The sequence below is a fragment of the Podarcis raffonei genome, chromosome Z (genome assembly GCF_027172205.1).
Source record: "Podarcis raffonei isolate rPodRaf1 chromosome Z, rPodRaf1.pri, whole genome shotgun sequence".
Classification (NCBI taxonomy): domain Eukaryota; kingdom Metazoa; phylum Chordata; class Lepidosauria; order Squamata; family Lacertidae; genus Podarcis; species Podarcis raffonei.
The window spans coordinates 30,816,480-30,835,517 of NC_070621.1; the positions used below are offsets into that span (position 1 = coordinate 30,816,480).

The 19,038-nt window shown below is 42.1% G+C and overlaps 1 protein-coding gene across 1 annotated transcript in view; it reads right to left on the bottom strand.

Moving 5' to 3' along the window:
* Window positions 1-19,038, bottom strand: part of CHM (CHM Rab escort protein) — a 79,583-nt gene that overhangs the window by 29,091 nt on the left and 31,454 nt on the right. Inside the window, exons 6-8 of the mRNA XM_053373480.1 lie at window positions 18,741-18,857; window positions 16,704-16,824; window positions 15,192-15,417 (exon numbers count right to left, since the gene is read on the bottom strand). Of these exons, the coding sequence (XP_053229455.1) occupies window positions 15,192-15,417; window positions 16,704-16,824; window positions 18,741-18,857 (464 nt within the window). The remainder of the gene's footprint in view (window positions 1-15,191; window positions 15,418-16,703; window positions 16,825-18,740; window positions 18,858-19,038) is intronic.

A 19,038-nucleotide genomic window follows, 5' to 3' on the forward strand; every position in this document is an offset into this window, starting at 1 on the left:
ATCTGTTAGCTGCCATCCATCCTTCAACCGCCTCCAGGCATTCACACAGGTCCTTCACTGCCTTCACTGGCTCTGATTTGAAAGTGAGGTAGAGCTTAATTTTTAATGTTTTATTATGTTTTTACATATGTTGGAAGCTGCCCAGAGTGGCTGGGGCAACCCAGTAAGATGTGTGCGGTATACATAGTAAAATCATCATTATGGAATAGGATGTACCTATTTTCATCGGAGAAATGTTGGCGGGCATGAATTCTATCTTCTCCAAACAAGGTAGCTTGCAATGATTCAAAACAATTCATGATGTACGTTATATAACTAAAGCCACATGAAGACCACAATCCTATGCATGCTTTCCTAGCAGTAAGCTCCATGGAACAGAGTGGGACTTATTTCTGGGTAAATGTGTCAAGGACTGCAGTGCAAATGCCAATTTGCATCTTTCTAGACTTCTTAAGAAACCATCACTTGATGGGAAGATAGAGCTTATTAAATATTTCATTTATTCATTATTTTATTTTATTTTTATTTGTTTATGGATTTTTTAAAAAACAAAGCTGAGCAAGGCCCAAGAAACAGGCATGGATCCACTAACCATCTCAACCCATCAAACCTCCCCAGCCACCCCACCAAATCCCTGCCTCTCCCCCACCCTGCCCCCGCAATCCAATCACCATTAGCCATGCACCTTTTAATGGCAGTTTGTTTCAGATGGAGCTGCTTGCACGCCATAATAAAATGGGCTGGCCAAGATAACTTTGCCATATACAGTGGTACCTCGGGTTACATACGCTTCAGGTTATATACGCTTCAGGTTACAGACTCCGCTAACCCAGAAATAATGCTTCAGGTTAAGAACTTTGCTTCAGGATGAGAACAGAAATCGTGCTCTGGCAGCAGCAGGAGGCCCCATTAGCTAAAGTGGTGCTTCAGGTTAAGAACAGTTTCAGGTTAAGAACGGACCTCCGGAACAAATTAAATACTTAACCTGAGGTACCACTGTACTTTGCTCCTCTCTGCACTACCAGAATAAATCTAACCCTAAAATAGCATTCCTGTACTAATATTTCTGTGGCAATTCACTCCTGATTTTATAAAAGGAAATGAAAATCAGATCCATTCATAAGTGATTAAGACACGTGGATGGTGTCTTTTAAAAAGTGAGTCAAACAATTCTCTCTCAGTTGAGAGCAAGGTCACAAAACAGGGGAAAAGGGAGTTAATATAGCTAAGAAACTGAAGACACACAAGAGAATGCTCAGGAGAAACCAAGAGGCACCAAAGAAATAAATGAGGTCCTGGTCTTTTTCTTTAAAAGTGTGTGTGTGTGTGTGTGTGTGTGTGTGTGTGTGTTCAAAAAGAATAACATTTCCATAGGAAAATCAATTAGATTTGTTTGCTCACGTAACTGGAGACATGGTGTTTGGCAATTCAACACAGCCAGCTAAACATGTGTGTTTATTAGACAAATGTTTGTCTAAAAACGGTAAACTAACGAGTGAAGATCTAATAGAAGCAATGAGGCACGGTCAATTTTTCAATTAAATCAGCCCTAGAGGTTTTTACGCAGCATCTAGATGAATCAATATGTAGAACAGATATCCAGCACAGTATTGTACTTGGAATTTATTTAAACATGTGTCTGTGTATGTTTCACACACAGACAGCACATATTATGCTACACTATATTACATTATTTATTAATAACTGAACTCTGAACTGAACCCTTCCAACTGTGCAGCCCTGAGATAGTTGCTGGAGGATGGGGGGCATAAATGAAGAACATGAAGCTTCAGGGAAGGGCAGAATGCAAATTGCCCAGTATTTATACCAAAACTGGCAAATCCAGAGGTTTCATGTTAATTGCAAGGGCAAATATTATATATTATTTTAAAATATCTACCCTGCTTTGCAATTCTGTGAGTTTGAGGTGGCTTACCATTAAACAATGATAAGACACCAGCATTGAACGAATGGAGAAGTACAGTAGTACCTCTGGATACGAACGGGATCTGTTCCGGAGCCCCGTTCGTATCTAGAAGCAAACATAACTAGCGATGGCACGTCTGTGCGCTCGTGTGTGTTGCTTTTTGCCACTTCTGCGCATGCGCGTGATGTCATTTTAAGCATCTGCGCATGCACAAGCGGCGAAACCCGGAAGTAACGCACTCCGTTACTTCCGGGTTGCCGCGGAGCGCAACTCGAATGCGCTCAACCCGAAGCGCATTCAACCCGAGGTATGACTGTAGTATGTGAACAACTTATGCACAAAACTGTTGGCTGTTTGCAGTATGGTAACGCTGCAGAGAGCTTGCTGGGGAGACCATGCATTAAAAAGAAAGGACTCAAAAATAACTTAAATAAGGTTTTAATAAGAAAAACAAAAACTCCTTTTACACTAAGTACATTAACAACCAAACCAGACCCAACCACCAACCCATCCCCCAGGGTAATGGGAGAGCTAGGTGCTGCTCCTTATATACTACACCCAAATGCTGACACACCTTAATCAAATACAACTCAGCAGCACCTGCTATGCTTCACAGCTGCAAAGCTGGGTCTCGTTATCTTGCTCTGGCCCTTGCTTTGGCCCCTTAAAGACATACACATCGGGTGAAACAATGATGAACCTTTACATTTAAATAAACCATTCAACATTTCCCCTGCGGTTCATCATTGTGGAACAAAAACATAAAGCATACTTTGTACATGTCTTTCATGTGTAACCTTTGGAAGTGCTTTAGTAAAAATGTCCGCAATTTGATTGTCACCTGGAACATATTCAAATACAATCATTTCGTCAGCTATTAGTTTCTTTACAAACTGTAAACGTAACCTTAAGACTCTAGTGCGCTGCGTATTGGTCTCTGAACACAGGATGGCAAGCCCGCTCTGGGAATCAAGGTAAACTTTTACTGGTAGTGTTACTTGCATCTGTAGGTCTGCAAATACTTGCAGATACCATTCTACATCACGAGTGGCCTGAACGCATGCACATAATTCACTCTCTGTTGTGGAGAGACAAATAATGGTTTGTGTCTGGGACTTCCATTCAAATGGACAACCGTTATAACAAAACACCATACCAGACACACCCCTGCAATTATTTTGTTCCACTGCATGAGATGCATCGCAGAAAAATTCAAAACCTTTGTCAATCCATGTTGTAGACTGCAACCTATAATGTTTGGTGTGTTTAAGGTAATTTCTGAACATCACTGTAGCTTTTTGTCTCAAAAACTGCCTTATTGGCATACACAGTATTAAAATGTTCATATGCAAAACGTTGTGGCTTCTGTCTCTTTCTATCTGAACGTCTTAGTCCAGAAGGAGAGTCAGACTCCTCAGACTTAATGGGACTAAGTGAACCACTAGTTTCAGGTTGTAAATCATTATCAGATTGAAGAGATGCCTGTAGGCTAAGCTCACGGTCAGAAAACTCAAGAGAATCTAACCTCCCCTCAGGTGTCTGTGACTTTAAATCATCAAACAAATCAGATTCAACAGACTTTTTGTCTTTTTCCATTAATTCAGAAGCACCATTTCCTGCTGCTGCTGCTGCTGCTTCCTCTTCTTCCTCAGTATTATCTATACCATCAGTATCTTGGAAGACAGCAACTCCATTCCAATTTACAGTTTGTATCATGCTTCTGGTAATATGAAATTTGCCAGTTGCTGGTATGTAAATTCTGTATGCCCCCTGCTGGTAGCCCATTAATTTTCCCTGAACACTGCGCTCACCCAATTTCTGTTTAGCGGGATAATGCATAATTACATCTGAACCCCAAATGCGTAGGTATTTCAGATTAGGGCGTTTTTTAAACAGCTTCTCATAGGGGGTGACATCTAAACCAGAATGATAACTGCGATTTCTAACATAACAAAACGCATTAAGCGCTTCAGCCCAAAAGTCTTTGGGCAGATTAGCATCGTGCAGATACGTTTTAACCCCTGCCTGTAGGTCACGCTGCACAACTTCAACAAGCCCATTTTGCCAGGGACTTCGGGGGCAAGATAACTCATGAGTAGTCCCCTGCGCTTCCAGGAATTTCTCAAAATCCTCAGAAACAAATTCTCCACCCCGGTCAGAAAACAGGTTCTTAATAGGTTTGTTAAAGTGCGTTTTTACCCAGTTGCAAAAAACTTTGTACTTCTCAAATGCTTGGGACTTCTCAGCTATTGCATAAGTCCAACAATATCTACTATACTGGTCTATCAGAGTAAGCCAGTACTTAGAACCTCCTAATGATGGTGGGAGTGGCCCAACTAAATCACAATGTACACGCTCAAATGGCTCAGTTACTTTCCTATCTGAGCACCTACCCTTGCGTGCAACCTTAATCTTATTCTTGCAACACGATAGACATTGCATAAATAATTTACATGGTTTTAAGTTGAGGCCATTAACAATATTCTTTGTCTTAACTACATCAGCAAAATTCAGGTGTCCCAGAATTCTGTGTGCCTCGTGGACACACCCGGAATGAGGCCTTACATTCCTCAACCCCTGGCTTGACTGTGCTGCTCTGCAATTTATAGGTGATTGGGAGTAGGTGCGAAAATACAGTCTATATAAACCATCAGATTCCCGGGCATATAATAGACGTTTGTTCCCATCGAAAAACTCACACATTGACTTTAAGAAACGCACAGTTATGCCTTGACGAGCAAAGCACCTTACTGACAATAAATTGTCCACTGACGGGCAGTAAATGCAGTTCGCTATTGTAATGTTTAAAGAGTCAAGTTTAACAGTACCCCTGCCAAGCGACTGCAAGACTTGTGAATTGGCTAAATGTACATTACCAATTTCCTCTTCGAAAGAAATAAACAAGCTTCGATCGTTGCAAATATGCTGAGATGCTCCTGAGTCCACAACAAAAGACTTCCACTTGGCACGTTTAAGTCTTTTACGATCTGTTGTCCTAGCATGGAAAACTCGCGGCTCGTTTCTGTCTCTACTATACGATGTCGGCTGCTGGGCTGACAACCGTGACTGACGAACAGAAACAGGCTTGGGAGTACTTTGCTTTCTTTTGGATCTGCAGTCCTTTGCAAAATGTCCTTGTTTATTGCAGAACCAACAACGCTTTGCAGCTTTAAATACAGTTGTATCACCACAAGTTTGCATATGGCGTTCCTCATTACTTCTGGAAATAGGAGTGCTTATGGCACAAGCCTCCATTCTGTCCAACTCGCCCATTAATCTTGCCGTTACCCCTTCCACAGTTAATTGTGCTGGTGGAACGGCAGATATCTGGCTAGCTATACCATCAAAGTCCTCATTAAGGGAACAAAGAATGATAAAAACATACTGAATATCAGGTATGTCCATGTCCCTTCGAATTAATTCGCCGCGTATTGCCTCCAGACGTCTCAAGTGTGCTGCCAAATCACCACCAGGCTGCAACTTCGTCTGGTACAACTGCTTGAAAAACGTCAATGCAGATGCTGACTCTTTTCTAACATGCACTGCTGCAAGACTGTCCCACATTTCTTTGGCAGTTTTCTTATTTCTTATATAGACTACTTGCTGGTCGCTGACTGCCAAATTAATTATCGCCCTGGCTTTTGCATCTCCTTTCGACCAAGCGTTAGTCACAGGGTCAGGAGGGTCATCAGTTACATAGGTCCATACTTCTCTAGAGGTCAAAAGCGCCTCCACGCGAAAAGACCATAAACTATAGTTCTCATCTGTTAGCTGTGGGAAGACCAGAGCCTTCTCAGCTTCAGGAACCCGGTCAACCATTCTGGAACTCTTCCAGACCCACAGAACTACGCTAACAGGAGAAGGAGTTTTCAAACCTTTCTCAGAGTCCAAAAATATGCAGTCATCCACTCAGCAGCTGGGCCCATAACCAAAGATGTTGGCTGTTTGCAGTATGGTAACGCTGCAGAGAGCTTGCTGGGGAGACCATGCATTAAAAAGAAAGGACTCAAAAATAACTTAAATAAGGTTTTAATAAGAAAAACAAAAACTCCTTTTACACTAAGTACATTAACAACCAAACCAGACCCAACCACCAACCCATCCCCCAGGGTAATGGGAGAGCTAGGTGCTGCTCCTTATATACTACACCCAAATGCTGACACACCTTAATCAAATACAACTCAGCAGCACCTGCTATGCTTCACAGCTGCAAAGCTGGGTCTCGTTATCTTGCTCTGGCCCTTGCTTTGGCCCCTTAAAGACATACACATCGGGTGAAACAATGATGAACCTTTACATTTAAATAAACCATTCAACAAAAACACCTTATTATAAAAGACTCTGGGATGGGTCACATAAAGTGTGTATCTTAATCTAATCTACTATATATTTTTGGAAAGTAGTTTGCCTGCCCGCCTGTCCAATTGTTCTCTATAGGTTTGACCACCTCTTGTGATACTGTCATCAAATTCAGTACGGGGTTACCAAGGTGGAGGGAGAAGTCTTTGTTGACACTGGGTCACTAGCCACCATTTTAAATCAAGATGGTGAACCAAAATCATGACTTCACTCGGTTTGGGGCATAAGTCTGTATCCTACTGAGGTATTGTCACCAAACTTGGCACAAGGGTTCCCAAAGTGGGTGCAGTGGTCTCTGACAATGTTTAGATGCCATGCGCTATTTTGATTCAATATGGTGGACCAAAATGTGACTTTGACATGACTTTATCCACTTTTTGGCATGATGGGTCCAAACTCACAAGTTACATGATTCATTAAAAAATAACTTATTTTTATTTGGTTTCTACAGATTTCTGAGTAGTGCCCGGCAACTCTTTGCTAATCTATTAAATGGAGATCACACAGACACAGACACACACATAAAACATATATCCAGCAGTGTAGGGCTGATGTGGGGTGAACAGAATCTGGGCAGGGGGTGGGCACTTGAAGTAGGCTGTGCCTGCTTCAATTCTGCAAATGGGCATAGGTGGGAATCTTGTTTAACATCCCCTGTGTGTACTGCAAGGTCAGGGACCGTGGGGCCCTCCAGATGTTTCAGACTCCAGCCAACATGGCCCATGGCTACAGAAGATAGAAACTGTACTCCAGCAACATCTGGAAAGCTACCCTGGTGTTCAGATTTCCTGTTCACTTCAATAGCAAGGGCAGCTCCCTACCAACAACATCTTGCAGTGAAAGGAATATTGAAGGCTCCTAGAGACATATAGGACTGTATTCAACCAAGTCCTATTCAGAGTAGACCCATTGGAATTAATGGGACTAAGCTATTCATTAATTTCCATGGGTCTAGAATTAGATACAAGCCATGGAGATCCTGGGCAGGATGCAACTAAGATGTTGCTGCTAACGGAAGCCAACACAAAGACCCCTGCTAGCTCAATGGGACTTTCACCCCCACTCTCCTTCCCATGTTGCCTCTGTGACTTCTCCAAATCTGCTCTGAAAAGTGGGGGAAACCGTCAGAACAGAGTGCAGGGGAGGAGGGGGAAATTATTCCATCAGGCAGGCACAAATACCTGAGGTGATGGAACTATCTCCTTAGTGCTACGTTGAGCTCCACCTCCTGGATTTTTATGTTACAGCTTTGTCCCTTGCATGTAATTTGTCCTCCTACCTAGCCTTGCAACAGTCCTATGATTTGGGTTACGCTGAGAAATGGTGAGTAAGGTAATCCCAGATCACCAAGTGAATTGCATGATGTAAAGTTGATTACAACCAGGGTCTCCTTAGTCCTTGACCAATGCTCTAGCCATGACATTTCAGTTTGTAATGAAAACGAACAATTTGCCATCTTATCTATTGACTACACCAACACTGATGTAGCTGTATCAGAGGGAGAGGTGAAACACCAAAGCCCTCATTACTAATTTGGTTGGGATCAATTTCTATTTGGTTCCTATGTAACACAATGTAAGAACTGGTACCAGATTTGCTTCTTTTTCTCTTCCATCTCACCCTTTTTGCCTTTGTTCCATAACTATTTGATTATATGCCAACAAGACTGTATGTAATTGTAGTAAATATATGAAATAAGACAGGTGAAACAATTTGGAATTAATTCTCTAATGCTCTTTAAAAGTCGAAATCTATATGAAAATCAAGCAAACTGTCTTGTCAATTTCTTATTCTACAATAGGCTGATTTGGCTAGAACCAAAGTACAAGGTAACTCTGATACTATTAACCCTAAATGACAGACGTTTAAACTGATTCTCCTCTAATTAACTGGCTACTGTCTCAGCCAATAATTCAGGTTTTGCTGAAAGATCGCGCCTGTTACGCACTGTGTTTCAACTTTGCCCTGGTGACATCAAACTGCATTACAGCTAAATTAACAGTTGCGAAAAATTTTGGCCTAGTAATTCCCCGCCCCCCACCCCCAATCATCTCTAGCCTTTAAATGCCATTTCAATTCCTATCAAGCCAAGGAATCAGCAGCTGCAATTTCAAATACAGCTGCAAAACAATAGACCCCATTAATAGCTGAACTTTTGACAGCACATTCACAGTGATTTATGAGTTTGTATATAATTTGATTATTCTATTAATTCTACTGATTACTGCTGGAGCTAATACAGTGAAGGTCACTCCCTAAAATAAATCTTCATTACATTTCACAGAAAGTAACTGCCTCCAACTGGTTGTTTTCTTTAATTAAAACACTAATGTTACAAGGAAAGAAAGAGGCTTCAGGGTTACTCCATCTTTTGCCACAGGAGGACTATGCTACTGTGATGTGATACTCCTGGACCTGAGTATCTGGGGAGGGGGAATGCAGATGTCTATCTGACATCTTGATTTTTAACTCACCACACACATAAACACACATGCTTTGTTTGGATAACAAATAGGTGGCCTGTGGGAAAATATATATATATATATATATATATATATATATATATATATATATACACTTTTTTATAGCAAAGATCTCCAAAACGCTCACAAAAAGCAGCTGAAAGCAACAACAAAGCGCTTTTAATTGTACAAAACACCACACACGCATTATCTAGTTGTAGGCAGAGAATTATCTAGTTACAAGAACTGTGCATGGTAAGTCATTATTAACTACTATCAACAATATTACAGATACAGGTACTGAGAATGAGGAAGCATCGCATGCCTATGTGAATTCAGCGACTTCATAGCAGAGATTAGATTTGAACTAATGCACATTTCGGATCACAATCACAACACGCATTTAAAGCACTTTTGTAACACTTTAAGAGACAAGGCTTTCCCAAAGAATCCTGGGAACTGTAATTTGCTGAGGGTTCTTAGGAGACCACCCCCCACAGAACTACAATTCCCAGCAGCCTTAACAAACTTCAGTTTCCAGTATTCTTTAGGGGAAGCCATTACTCTTAAAGTGGTACAACAGCGTGTGGAATTTATGGTGCAGATGTGACCATAACCTCTTAGGAACAAAAAAAGGAACTAAAGCAAGACAAAGGAAGATCCAGCTACTAATAAAATGCCAATAAAGTTAGCATTAAAAGAGACAAAGTAACTAAATAGAGGTCAGCAAAAGCCTAGGTCTGGGTAGAGAACTTTTTTGCATTGAGGACAACATTTTGTTGGGATAATCTGCTGGGGGCCCACATGCCAACTGCGGATGGGACCCAAAACAGAGGTGGGGAGGCAGTCCATTCCTCACGTCACCTACCCTCTCCTTCAGTGGGGCAACCCACAGAGAACAGGTTACGTAAATGAACATCTATTTATGGGTTTTTTATTTTGAAAGTAAGAACATGCAAGTGTTTATAGGTTTGCTGCTGCTGTATTTTACATATGCAAACCACCGTGATTTATTTTATGCAGTATAATAATAATAGGGGGGAAATAATGCATTTTGTATCCCACCATTGCCTCAAGGAGTGTGCAACGTTATATGCATTTTATCTTGCCCCACGCAGTGGCGGAGCAAGTTGATTGGGCGCCTGGGATGGCATGCGTGCCCCGCTCCCAGGGGTGGGGCCAGCCAGGGCAGGATGCTCCGCGCGGCCTCTGAGGAGTCTGCCTGCCTCCTCCCACTAAGCCGCCCTACAGCATGGGGCAATATGGAGCCTGTGGATGCCCAAGCCACCACGTCACTCCCGGGAGAGATGTGTGGCTCGGATGCGCTGCAGGCCCCACAGTGAATGCTGCCCAGCATTTTGTAAACCCCCCCCCAGTAGTGACACCCGGAGTGGCCTGCCCCCACCGCACCCCCCTTCCTCCATCCCTGGGCCCACTCTCATATTTATCCCCACAAACCAAGTCAAGAGCCAGTGTGGTGTAGTGGTTAGAGTGTTGGATTGCAACCAAAGAGACTCGGGTTCAAAAACCTTATCATCAGGTGACCCTGGGCTGCTCATTTTCTCTCAGCCCAATCTACCTCATGGGCTGTTTTGAGGATAGGTGGGGCAGAGACCATGTGTGCTGCAGAGCTTCTTTGAGGAAGGGAGATATAAATGTTATAAATAAAAAGAAGCCGAGAAATAAGAGCCTGGAGCAAGGTCACCCTGGGAGCTTCAAAGCTGAATAAGGGTTTGAACCTCGCTCCCGCTGGTCCTAGTCCCTTAACCACATGGGCTCTCTTAATTATTGAACTTTCTAGAAGGAATTTCAATGGAGATGCTCTAAACAGTGCAGTTAAGCCTCCTATAGTTTCAATGGGATTTGAGCTGCCCTACATTCATTTCATGAGCACAAGTGTCATTGAAATCAATAGCACCAACTTCTGCATTTATCCGATATATTCAAAACAAGCATCCAGTTCAGCTCTGAGAGCTTCAACATCTGCAAGCCAGCAGCTATTTCTTAAATGCTAGAATTATTCCAAACAATGTTTTGCGAGAAGGATTTCACTGCTCAACATGAGATTGTGGAGTGCCACACTCACAAAGGACTTTGTATGCTTAGGAGGGCATGTTTCAACACAAAGGTTATTTTCAAATTAAAAGTCTTGTCCTGTCAAAACTTGAGAAATAATATGGGCAAGGACACAAAAGCATTCCATAGCTTTATTAACGACAGCGCTCACTGATCTGTGAATAACCCGAGAAGAAAAAAAAATGAAGATTATTGAGTTACTTTACCAATCTATCCATCCATCACTGGAGAACAGGGCTCAGAAGTGATGGATTATCTCACCTCACTGATGTTTGTCCCAAACTAAGGTTCTCTTCTCAAGGGAGGGGGGCACACCAGCCAACTCCAATCACACCCTGCTATCCACACCCTTATATCTGTCATCAATGCAAAACTAAGAATAGAAAATGCTGAAACCAAACAATTTCTTTTAACGATAAACATGCTGCTTAAAAAAAATGAAAAAGCAATGCAAAGTTCAGAAAGTAGCAAACATAGGAAACCACCTTATGCCATTGTAGACTATTTGTCCATCTAACCCAGTACTGACTACTCTGACTGGCAGCACCTCTCCAGGCAGAGGTTATGTCCACCTGATCCTTTTAACAGTGCATGTGGGGGACTGAACATGGGACCTTCTGCATGCCAAACATATTCATCTTATCAATGATCTATGACCATCCTTGACATCTTCCATGCACTTAAGCTTCAAACAAGATAGTCTGAGCTTTTTATTCCAAGCTATGAAGCCAGCTATCTCATCTATATTCATTCAAGCTTCTACCACCCAGGCCTACAGGTCTACTTCCTTTAAGATGAGAATGAGAGATAGAGCTGTGTGTCATCACCATACAGATAACATTTCAGCCCAAAAGTTTCATGCAGATGTTTAAAAAGCATGGGACGCAAGGTAGGACCACATAATAACTGTTGGATGGAGAACTCAGATGTTTCTACTAAAAGCTTTAATGCTCAAATCACAACAATACATAAGCAAAACAGGTGTCGAAGGCACAGCAGGTGCAAGACATGCCTAACAAGCTAAACATTGATCCAACAAGTCACACACACACACACCCTTGGCTCCTATTATAAACTAGCAGGACAGGTACTGCTTCAGTGCAGCAAGTGGGACATTTCTTTGGACTGGGCAAGCAAACAGGAATGCCTTTGGGTGGACTAAACCTGAGTGGTCTCTTTGCAGTGGCATGGATCTCTCCATGTCCTAAGCAATGGAGAAGGTGTCAGTGCCAGCTCAGTCAGACTGATCAGCAGGTGCCTCTTTGGGGACTGGAGGGTCATCCAGGTCATAGGCAAAGAGCAGTGCAAGGAGTGGCACTGGATCTGGAGGTGAGGCTGGCCCAGAGTGCCTGGGTGATGGCTTGCTGAATCTGCCTGTTGCTCTATCCTTGGGTGGTTCCATTGCAGCCAGTCCCAACCACCTGGCCCCTGGTCACCAACGGGCAACTCCTCCAACCTGTATTTGTTTTATTGATGATTTGTTAATTACAGAATATGATTTATGCTGTATTTGTGATGTTATTGTTATCTATTGTTTGTAAGCAGCTTCGGTATTCATTTGAATGGAAAGCAGCATAGCAATACAACCAACCAATCAAATCAAAACCATATATCACAGTAGACAGTACTGAAAGCTGCTGATAAATTCAGAAGAATTAACAGGCTCATTCTACCACTGTTGGTCTTCCATTACAAGTTGTTTACTATGGCAACAAACCATAGTTTGATTGAAAGGGAATTGCACTATCCAAGCAGACTTTGAAGCAGAGTTGCTACAATGCTCATGAGCAGCAGTATAGAACATTTAAAACTGGCTGGTAATTACCCAAGTTAGAAGGGGTCCAAAGCTGCTGTTTTGAACAAAAGCAAAAATGAAAGATTATGCACCCGTTATAAAGGATTGAAAGAGTTTTATTTCTGTGACCGAGCATATTTTCATATCATTCTATTAAGAAACCCTAGTCTGGATCCAAAGGTTCTCATCAAAACTCTTTCCAATGGAGGAAGGGAGCCTATGAATCCAACCCACTGATCTTACAAACATCCATTCATCAGAAAGTAGTGGTATATTTGTAAAACCATGGATAAAAAGCAAAATCACAAACCCAGTTTCTATTGCATAAATCTCATTCTGATAAGCTCTGAAAACAAAAATGTGAACCTTGCATATGGAAGTTACATTGTAGCATGAAAAAGAATCCCATTCACTGAGAGCAGTTTCAGAAATAAGGACCAATCTTATTCACTCAAGGGACTACCACAGTTCTAGTGAGCCTTGTAGAGTTTATGCAGAATTCATTCAGAATGGAAGGATATGACTTACAAATGTCTTTGAATCATTCACATAAATATGCATACCTGCCATTTATAACAGTAGCCTTGATGAGAACACACAGGGTAACTGACTGCAAGAAACGCTTAAGAGGGTTACATTAAAACAGAATATGAAGAGGTGGTTAGAAATCACAGGACAAGTGACACCTTATTCTGATAACCTGGCGATAAAAATTGTAGGGTATGATGTATAGGCAGAGATGTTACCACTTGGAAGACTGACTGAACACTAATCCTAGAAGTCTTAGAAATGCTGCTAAGAATTAGCAACACAAGCTGGGGGAAAAGTTGGTCCTGTACATAAGAAACAGAATCATTACAAGTTGAGATCTTTAAGGAAGGAAGCGGCTACCTTCCAAGTTAATTGATCGTGCGCTAAGAGAGCATTTTAAACAATTTTTTTCATTTTTAATGCAAGGCAATTAACCTTCTTACCAGAAGCAGCACCAACATCCTTAAACAGCTGCCAAGAGCCGATCACTGCTGCCAGTAGTGCCTGGCTCTCCCTTTTCTGGCCCTCCAATAAGTGCCAGGCAGCCACCATTGTGATTGCCTACCATGTCCCTGATGCTATGTCACTCTGGTGCACCATGGGCAATCAGAACCGCAGCAGCCTAGCATTCATTGTAGAAGCACAACTGCTGCCACCCTCCTGGTCCTCTAGTAGGCCTCACCTCACCTACCCTTCATGTCTGGAGGAAAGAAATAGGAGGAGGACAGGGGCTGGCTGGCTGGCTGGCTGGCTGGCTGCTGACATGAGAGATGCACCAGAGGACCCCCTTCAGCCTAGAGCTACTTGCCCTTCCTCCAAGGAGTCACCAAATGGCAGTATAGCCTCTCAGCCACTGGAACCTACTTAGTTAAAAAGCAGCTCCATATACTAAGGATCCATATAGCACAACGATGTCTATATTGGCTGGCAGAAGCACTTCAGGCTTTCAGGCAAGTCTTTTCCAGCCCTACATGCAGATGCTGGGACTTTGGGCATGCAAAGCTGATGCTCTACCTCTGAGCTGTGCCGCTTTCCCAAAGCACCCTTTAAAATAAGTTAGGCCAGTGATTCTCAAACTTTTCCTCTGGACCACTTGAAAGCTGCCATGGGTCTTGACACACCACTTAAAAACACACACACCTTTTGTTGTTATGCAAATCAATGAACTTACATAAGTCATATCTTAAATGATTGTAGTCTTGCTGTTCTAATGCAATGGATATGTGTCTGGTTTTGTAGGCAGCATTTGGTGAAGTTTATCTCCATCAGCAGGGGAAAAAAACAACCAAATTCAGAGCAAGGTATGGGTATTTTCAGCTGTTCCACAACCTTTCTATGAGCCACCTGAGGGCAGCTCAAGGACTGCTAGTGGACCACAGGGCACAGTTTGAGAACCTCTGGACACAAACAGGGATTTCACAAAGGCTACCCATTGACTGTAAGAGACAAGTATCACACATCAAAACATAAGGCTCTCATTCCTGCACCACATAGCAACTTTCTATATTTATGGAGAACCTTCAAAAAGCTGCTTTGAGGCTTGATGGGAGAGTGGTAGGAAAAGAAAATCTTACTGGCAGGAAAGGAAAACACATAGATGGTGGCTGCAAACTGAATTGAGAGACACAAGATGACTTGCAACACAACATTTAACTGCTCCCAAGGGACAGCTCCAAATTAAAGTTTCATATTTTAAAGCTCCAGTTAATGAATTAATAATAGAAAACAATGTACTAGAGCTTTAGGGATTGGATCAGTCCACAGGGGTGCGAGTGTCCCTTATAGGCTATTGTGATGGGGGGAGGGGAGGAGCCACAAGCTTAATATACTGTTACCATCTCCGTTCTTCTACACGATTCACCGCTAAACAAAGGAAGCCCTAAGGAAGCACTGAATTCTTAAAAGACTTTATTTTCCACGTACAAACATGTAAACACAGGGAAATGAAAACAGCTAAGTGTCTAAAAGGAATTAAATCAGATTAGTTAGTATTCCCAACTGAATGGCTTTTTAAAAAGAAAAGAAATAAAACGTTGCTTACCGGCAAAAGCACTGTGGGATCTCTCCTTGGCCATACAAAGGAAACAAGAAGGGAGTGTTTCCGTAACGCCCAAGGCACTGGAGGAACTTCTGAGTCGCCTTCAGGCCATCTATGGTGTAGCAGTCAGCCTCCGAGACCATTGCAATGGAATGCAATATGAAATGCTGCAGATTGGGAGTCAACTTCTGGGTTTTTAAGTAGTCTGAGAATTTAGAGTCCTTGTGACCTGTTTCGGGGAATAAAAGAAAAGTCAAGCATTAGTCGTTCCGGATAATTATTTACAACTACAGCAACAAAACAACAACAAAAAAAACCAGCCAGTCAATCAATACAAGGCAAACTACAATCACAGAAGGACTGTACTGTGTCAGATACTGTGTTAGTCATCTTTTAGGCTTCAGGCATCTCTCCGAACTCTACCAGGCAACACTCAAACACTATGCCTAGGGACTGGCTTTGTGTTTTTCTTTATTGGTTACATTTGTTCCCCACTATTCCTCCAAGGAGTTCAAGGTCATACACACACTTCTTCTCCCTCTCTCCATTTTATCCTCCCAGCAACTCTGCGAGGTAGGCTGAAAAACAGGGACTGGCTTAAAGTCACCCAGTGGGCTTCATGACTGAGTGGGGAATTGAAACGATCTCTCAGGTCTTGGTCTGACACTAACCATTACACCATACTGGCTCACACTGTTTTGGATACAAGCCCTCCCTACCCGTTTTTTAAAGCACAACAACCAACAACCCCATTTTTGCTGTTCTCTCTTGCCTCAAGAAACAAAATCATCACACACAGCTTTGGAACCACATGTATTGCCTGGATTAGAAATGCACTTAGATGGATGCTCTTAGCCCAGAGATGGAAGGAAGACAAAGGTTCCACCAGAGAGGAATGGCAGACCAAACTGATGGACTGTGTGGAGATGGTGAAAATGACTGGGAAAATCAGAAACCAGGAAGACCAGAATTTCCACAAAGAATGGGGGAAATTTATAATTTACCTTGGAGACCACTGTAAATACTTGAACTCTTTAGCAGGATTTGAATAACACTTGTAGTGTAACAAGAACTAGGGATATATGGGATACTTAAAAACTGGAGTGACTTACAATATGCAGCTGAAAAAGCACTAGCGACGGAACCCATGGAAGGGTGGGGGAAAGCCCAGAGATTTGGGTAAATCTTTGTTTATTTACCTTTTTATTATAATTTTTAATATCAATGTTAATTTGTAAAACCAAATAAAAAATATTATAAAAGGGAGGGGGGAGAAATGCTCAGAGCTCCACATGCTCAAAGGCTTCAACATCAGCTCGAATGATCAGGAAGGTTACACACATGCCCCAGAGAGTCCCCCAACAATAAAGTGAATGGAAAGCCTGCACACATGGGGCTTCTTTCAGCACATCAGAGGTAATAGGGAGATCTTGTATAGCATCCGAGAGCCAAAAGGTGCAGACATTTAAAGATCAAATGAAAATGCCCAGTGAGATTCAACAAATAGGTACAAACCTTGATATTCATCAGGGTGCTGCTCATAATCCAGACAAAATGTAAGAAATTTCATCAGCATTCTTTTTTCCACCATGGTCAACTGTTTGCTGTTGAAGACATCAGCTCTAGAACATGGAACCTGAAATATAATTTGGAGGTTCATTTTCCATCATTCCAAACACAGTCAGGGCCAGGAAATGATCTGTGTCACAGAACTGGAGAAATCTGCAATTTTTTTAAAACCATTATCTTTTAGTATTAATTTAAAAACAGGATTTTTCTGTGTGAAAAATGTAATCTCTTGCAAACACCATAGTCAGATAACTCAACCATGCTTAAGAGGAGGTCTGGAGTGGGCTGTGGGATTCTGCACTCTCTTCCTTGGTCCCATGCTTCGCAGGCACAAATTACCTCCTGCCCTCTCAGAACCATGGCTTGTTCCTCAAAATTTAAATGCTGATTAAGAGGGAACCTTGGTTTAATATTAATCATGGTTACATAGGGAGAGGGAAGGGATCCCACAGCCGAATTGCTTAGCCATGGTAAAGAAGAATGGGGACATTACATTTACGCCTGCCTTATGAGTCACGCCTTCTAACAGTCATACACAGGCGTAGCCAATTCAGAGTATTCTGAAGATTATCAGCATGGATCACAACCTACCTTCCTTCCAGAGGGAAACTGCCTGATTTTATGAATTAAAAAAGTGCTATTTCAACAAGTTTAAGGATTGTCTTTTGAGCAATCACTCAATTTTTGAGAAATCTCTTGCAGCTCTTTCCTAGTCCTATAAACTTGTGTTCAGATCAATGCAAACTTCCTGTCTTTTCTGCCCAAGGGCACCATGATGTCTGCAAAAACTCATGTTTGCTGCCTCTTAGACTTCTCTTCTCCCATATAATAAGCCATTAATATGCTATTCTTCTAGACAAACACTTGATGTTGGTTCATGTGATGGTCTTTCATTTTAAACAACCTTTAATGCTGGGCAATTGTGTCCTTCAAGGACACAATTGTCCTCACAAAAACTATGATTTTGGTTTATATGATTTTCCGGTCAGCATCCTGTTGACTGCAGAGTTACATTAGAAGGCATTTCCTTTCTTAGTTCTGCTAATAAACTCTAGCACCTGCTTCCCAACTGAATGCAAATAATGAATTTGGAAAACTGCACTATTTGGAAATCTGTTGCTAATATTAGATTTATTATATCAACAGTCAACTGGTGAGAACGGGAGATTTGGAGCACCAATCAAATTAATTCTCTATTTCCAATTCCTTAACATACTCCCAAACCTCAGGTACATGTGCTCCCTCCTCTAGCCTTCTCCACTCCAGTTCCCTTCCCAACTCCTTTTGCTGAGCAAACCATTATTATCTGAATTGGTAAACTTTTAGTTTGCACTTGATCTCCAAACCAGAACTACAAGGCCATTTAAATCCATAGCTTCCAACTATTGAATGTACAAGGGGAAGAGAGAGGGTAGAGGGGAAACAGTGTGTGAGAGCTTGAAACTTTGATCCCAGGCCTGCATCAGCAGTCGGTATCACTAGGAATGTGCCAACGCCCATGCTTCTACTGAGGGCACACTGCCAACCCCAGGTGCCTCCTGGCTCCACTTCTCTCTCTTCCTTACTGCCACTGGGCATGCAAGCAGAGATAAGAGGGAGGAATGTGGATACAGCATGGACCTTCACTTGACTTGTACACTTCCTCTGGGAAGTTGTGAAGATTGGGACCAGAGAGAGAAAGCAAGTGAGTGGGTAGCAGTGACAGTGGTGAGGAGTAGATGGGCCCATTCAGAAAGGGGGTCCCAATGACAGCAACTTACTCAAGACACTTCAAAACATGCAGCTGTTCCTGCTTAGACGAGCCAGATCAGGGTCTGGTCATTATATCCAAACCAGTCCAAGAATGAAAGAACGTACAGTATAGCAGAGAAAGTGGTAGAGTGAAAGGAATTATAGCTACATAAAAACTTATGTTAGTCAAATTTGCACTTTCAAATGAATTGCAAGCTCAGCTTTTGCAGTTAGGTCCATTTCAGTACCTACCTGTTCCACTCTGCCTTCTCGAAATGCAAGAATCCGGGTGACATTTTTGAACTCAGCATAGCGACTAACATTTGACTTAATTAGGAGGTCAATCAACAATCCTCGGGAGTACAGTAACTGCACAAAAGAAAACATATATATATTTGAAGACAATCTTAATTTTAATTTTCTTCTTTCTAGCATTGTTGAAGAGGAACACACTGTCAAGGCTCCACATTTTTGCAAATTAAAAGTGTCATTTATATGATAACAGTGGGAGTACTACTTCTGTATCTTAAGCCTTTGAATAACAGTAGTA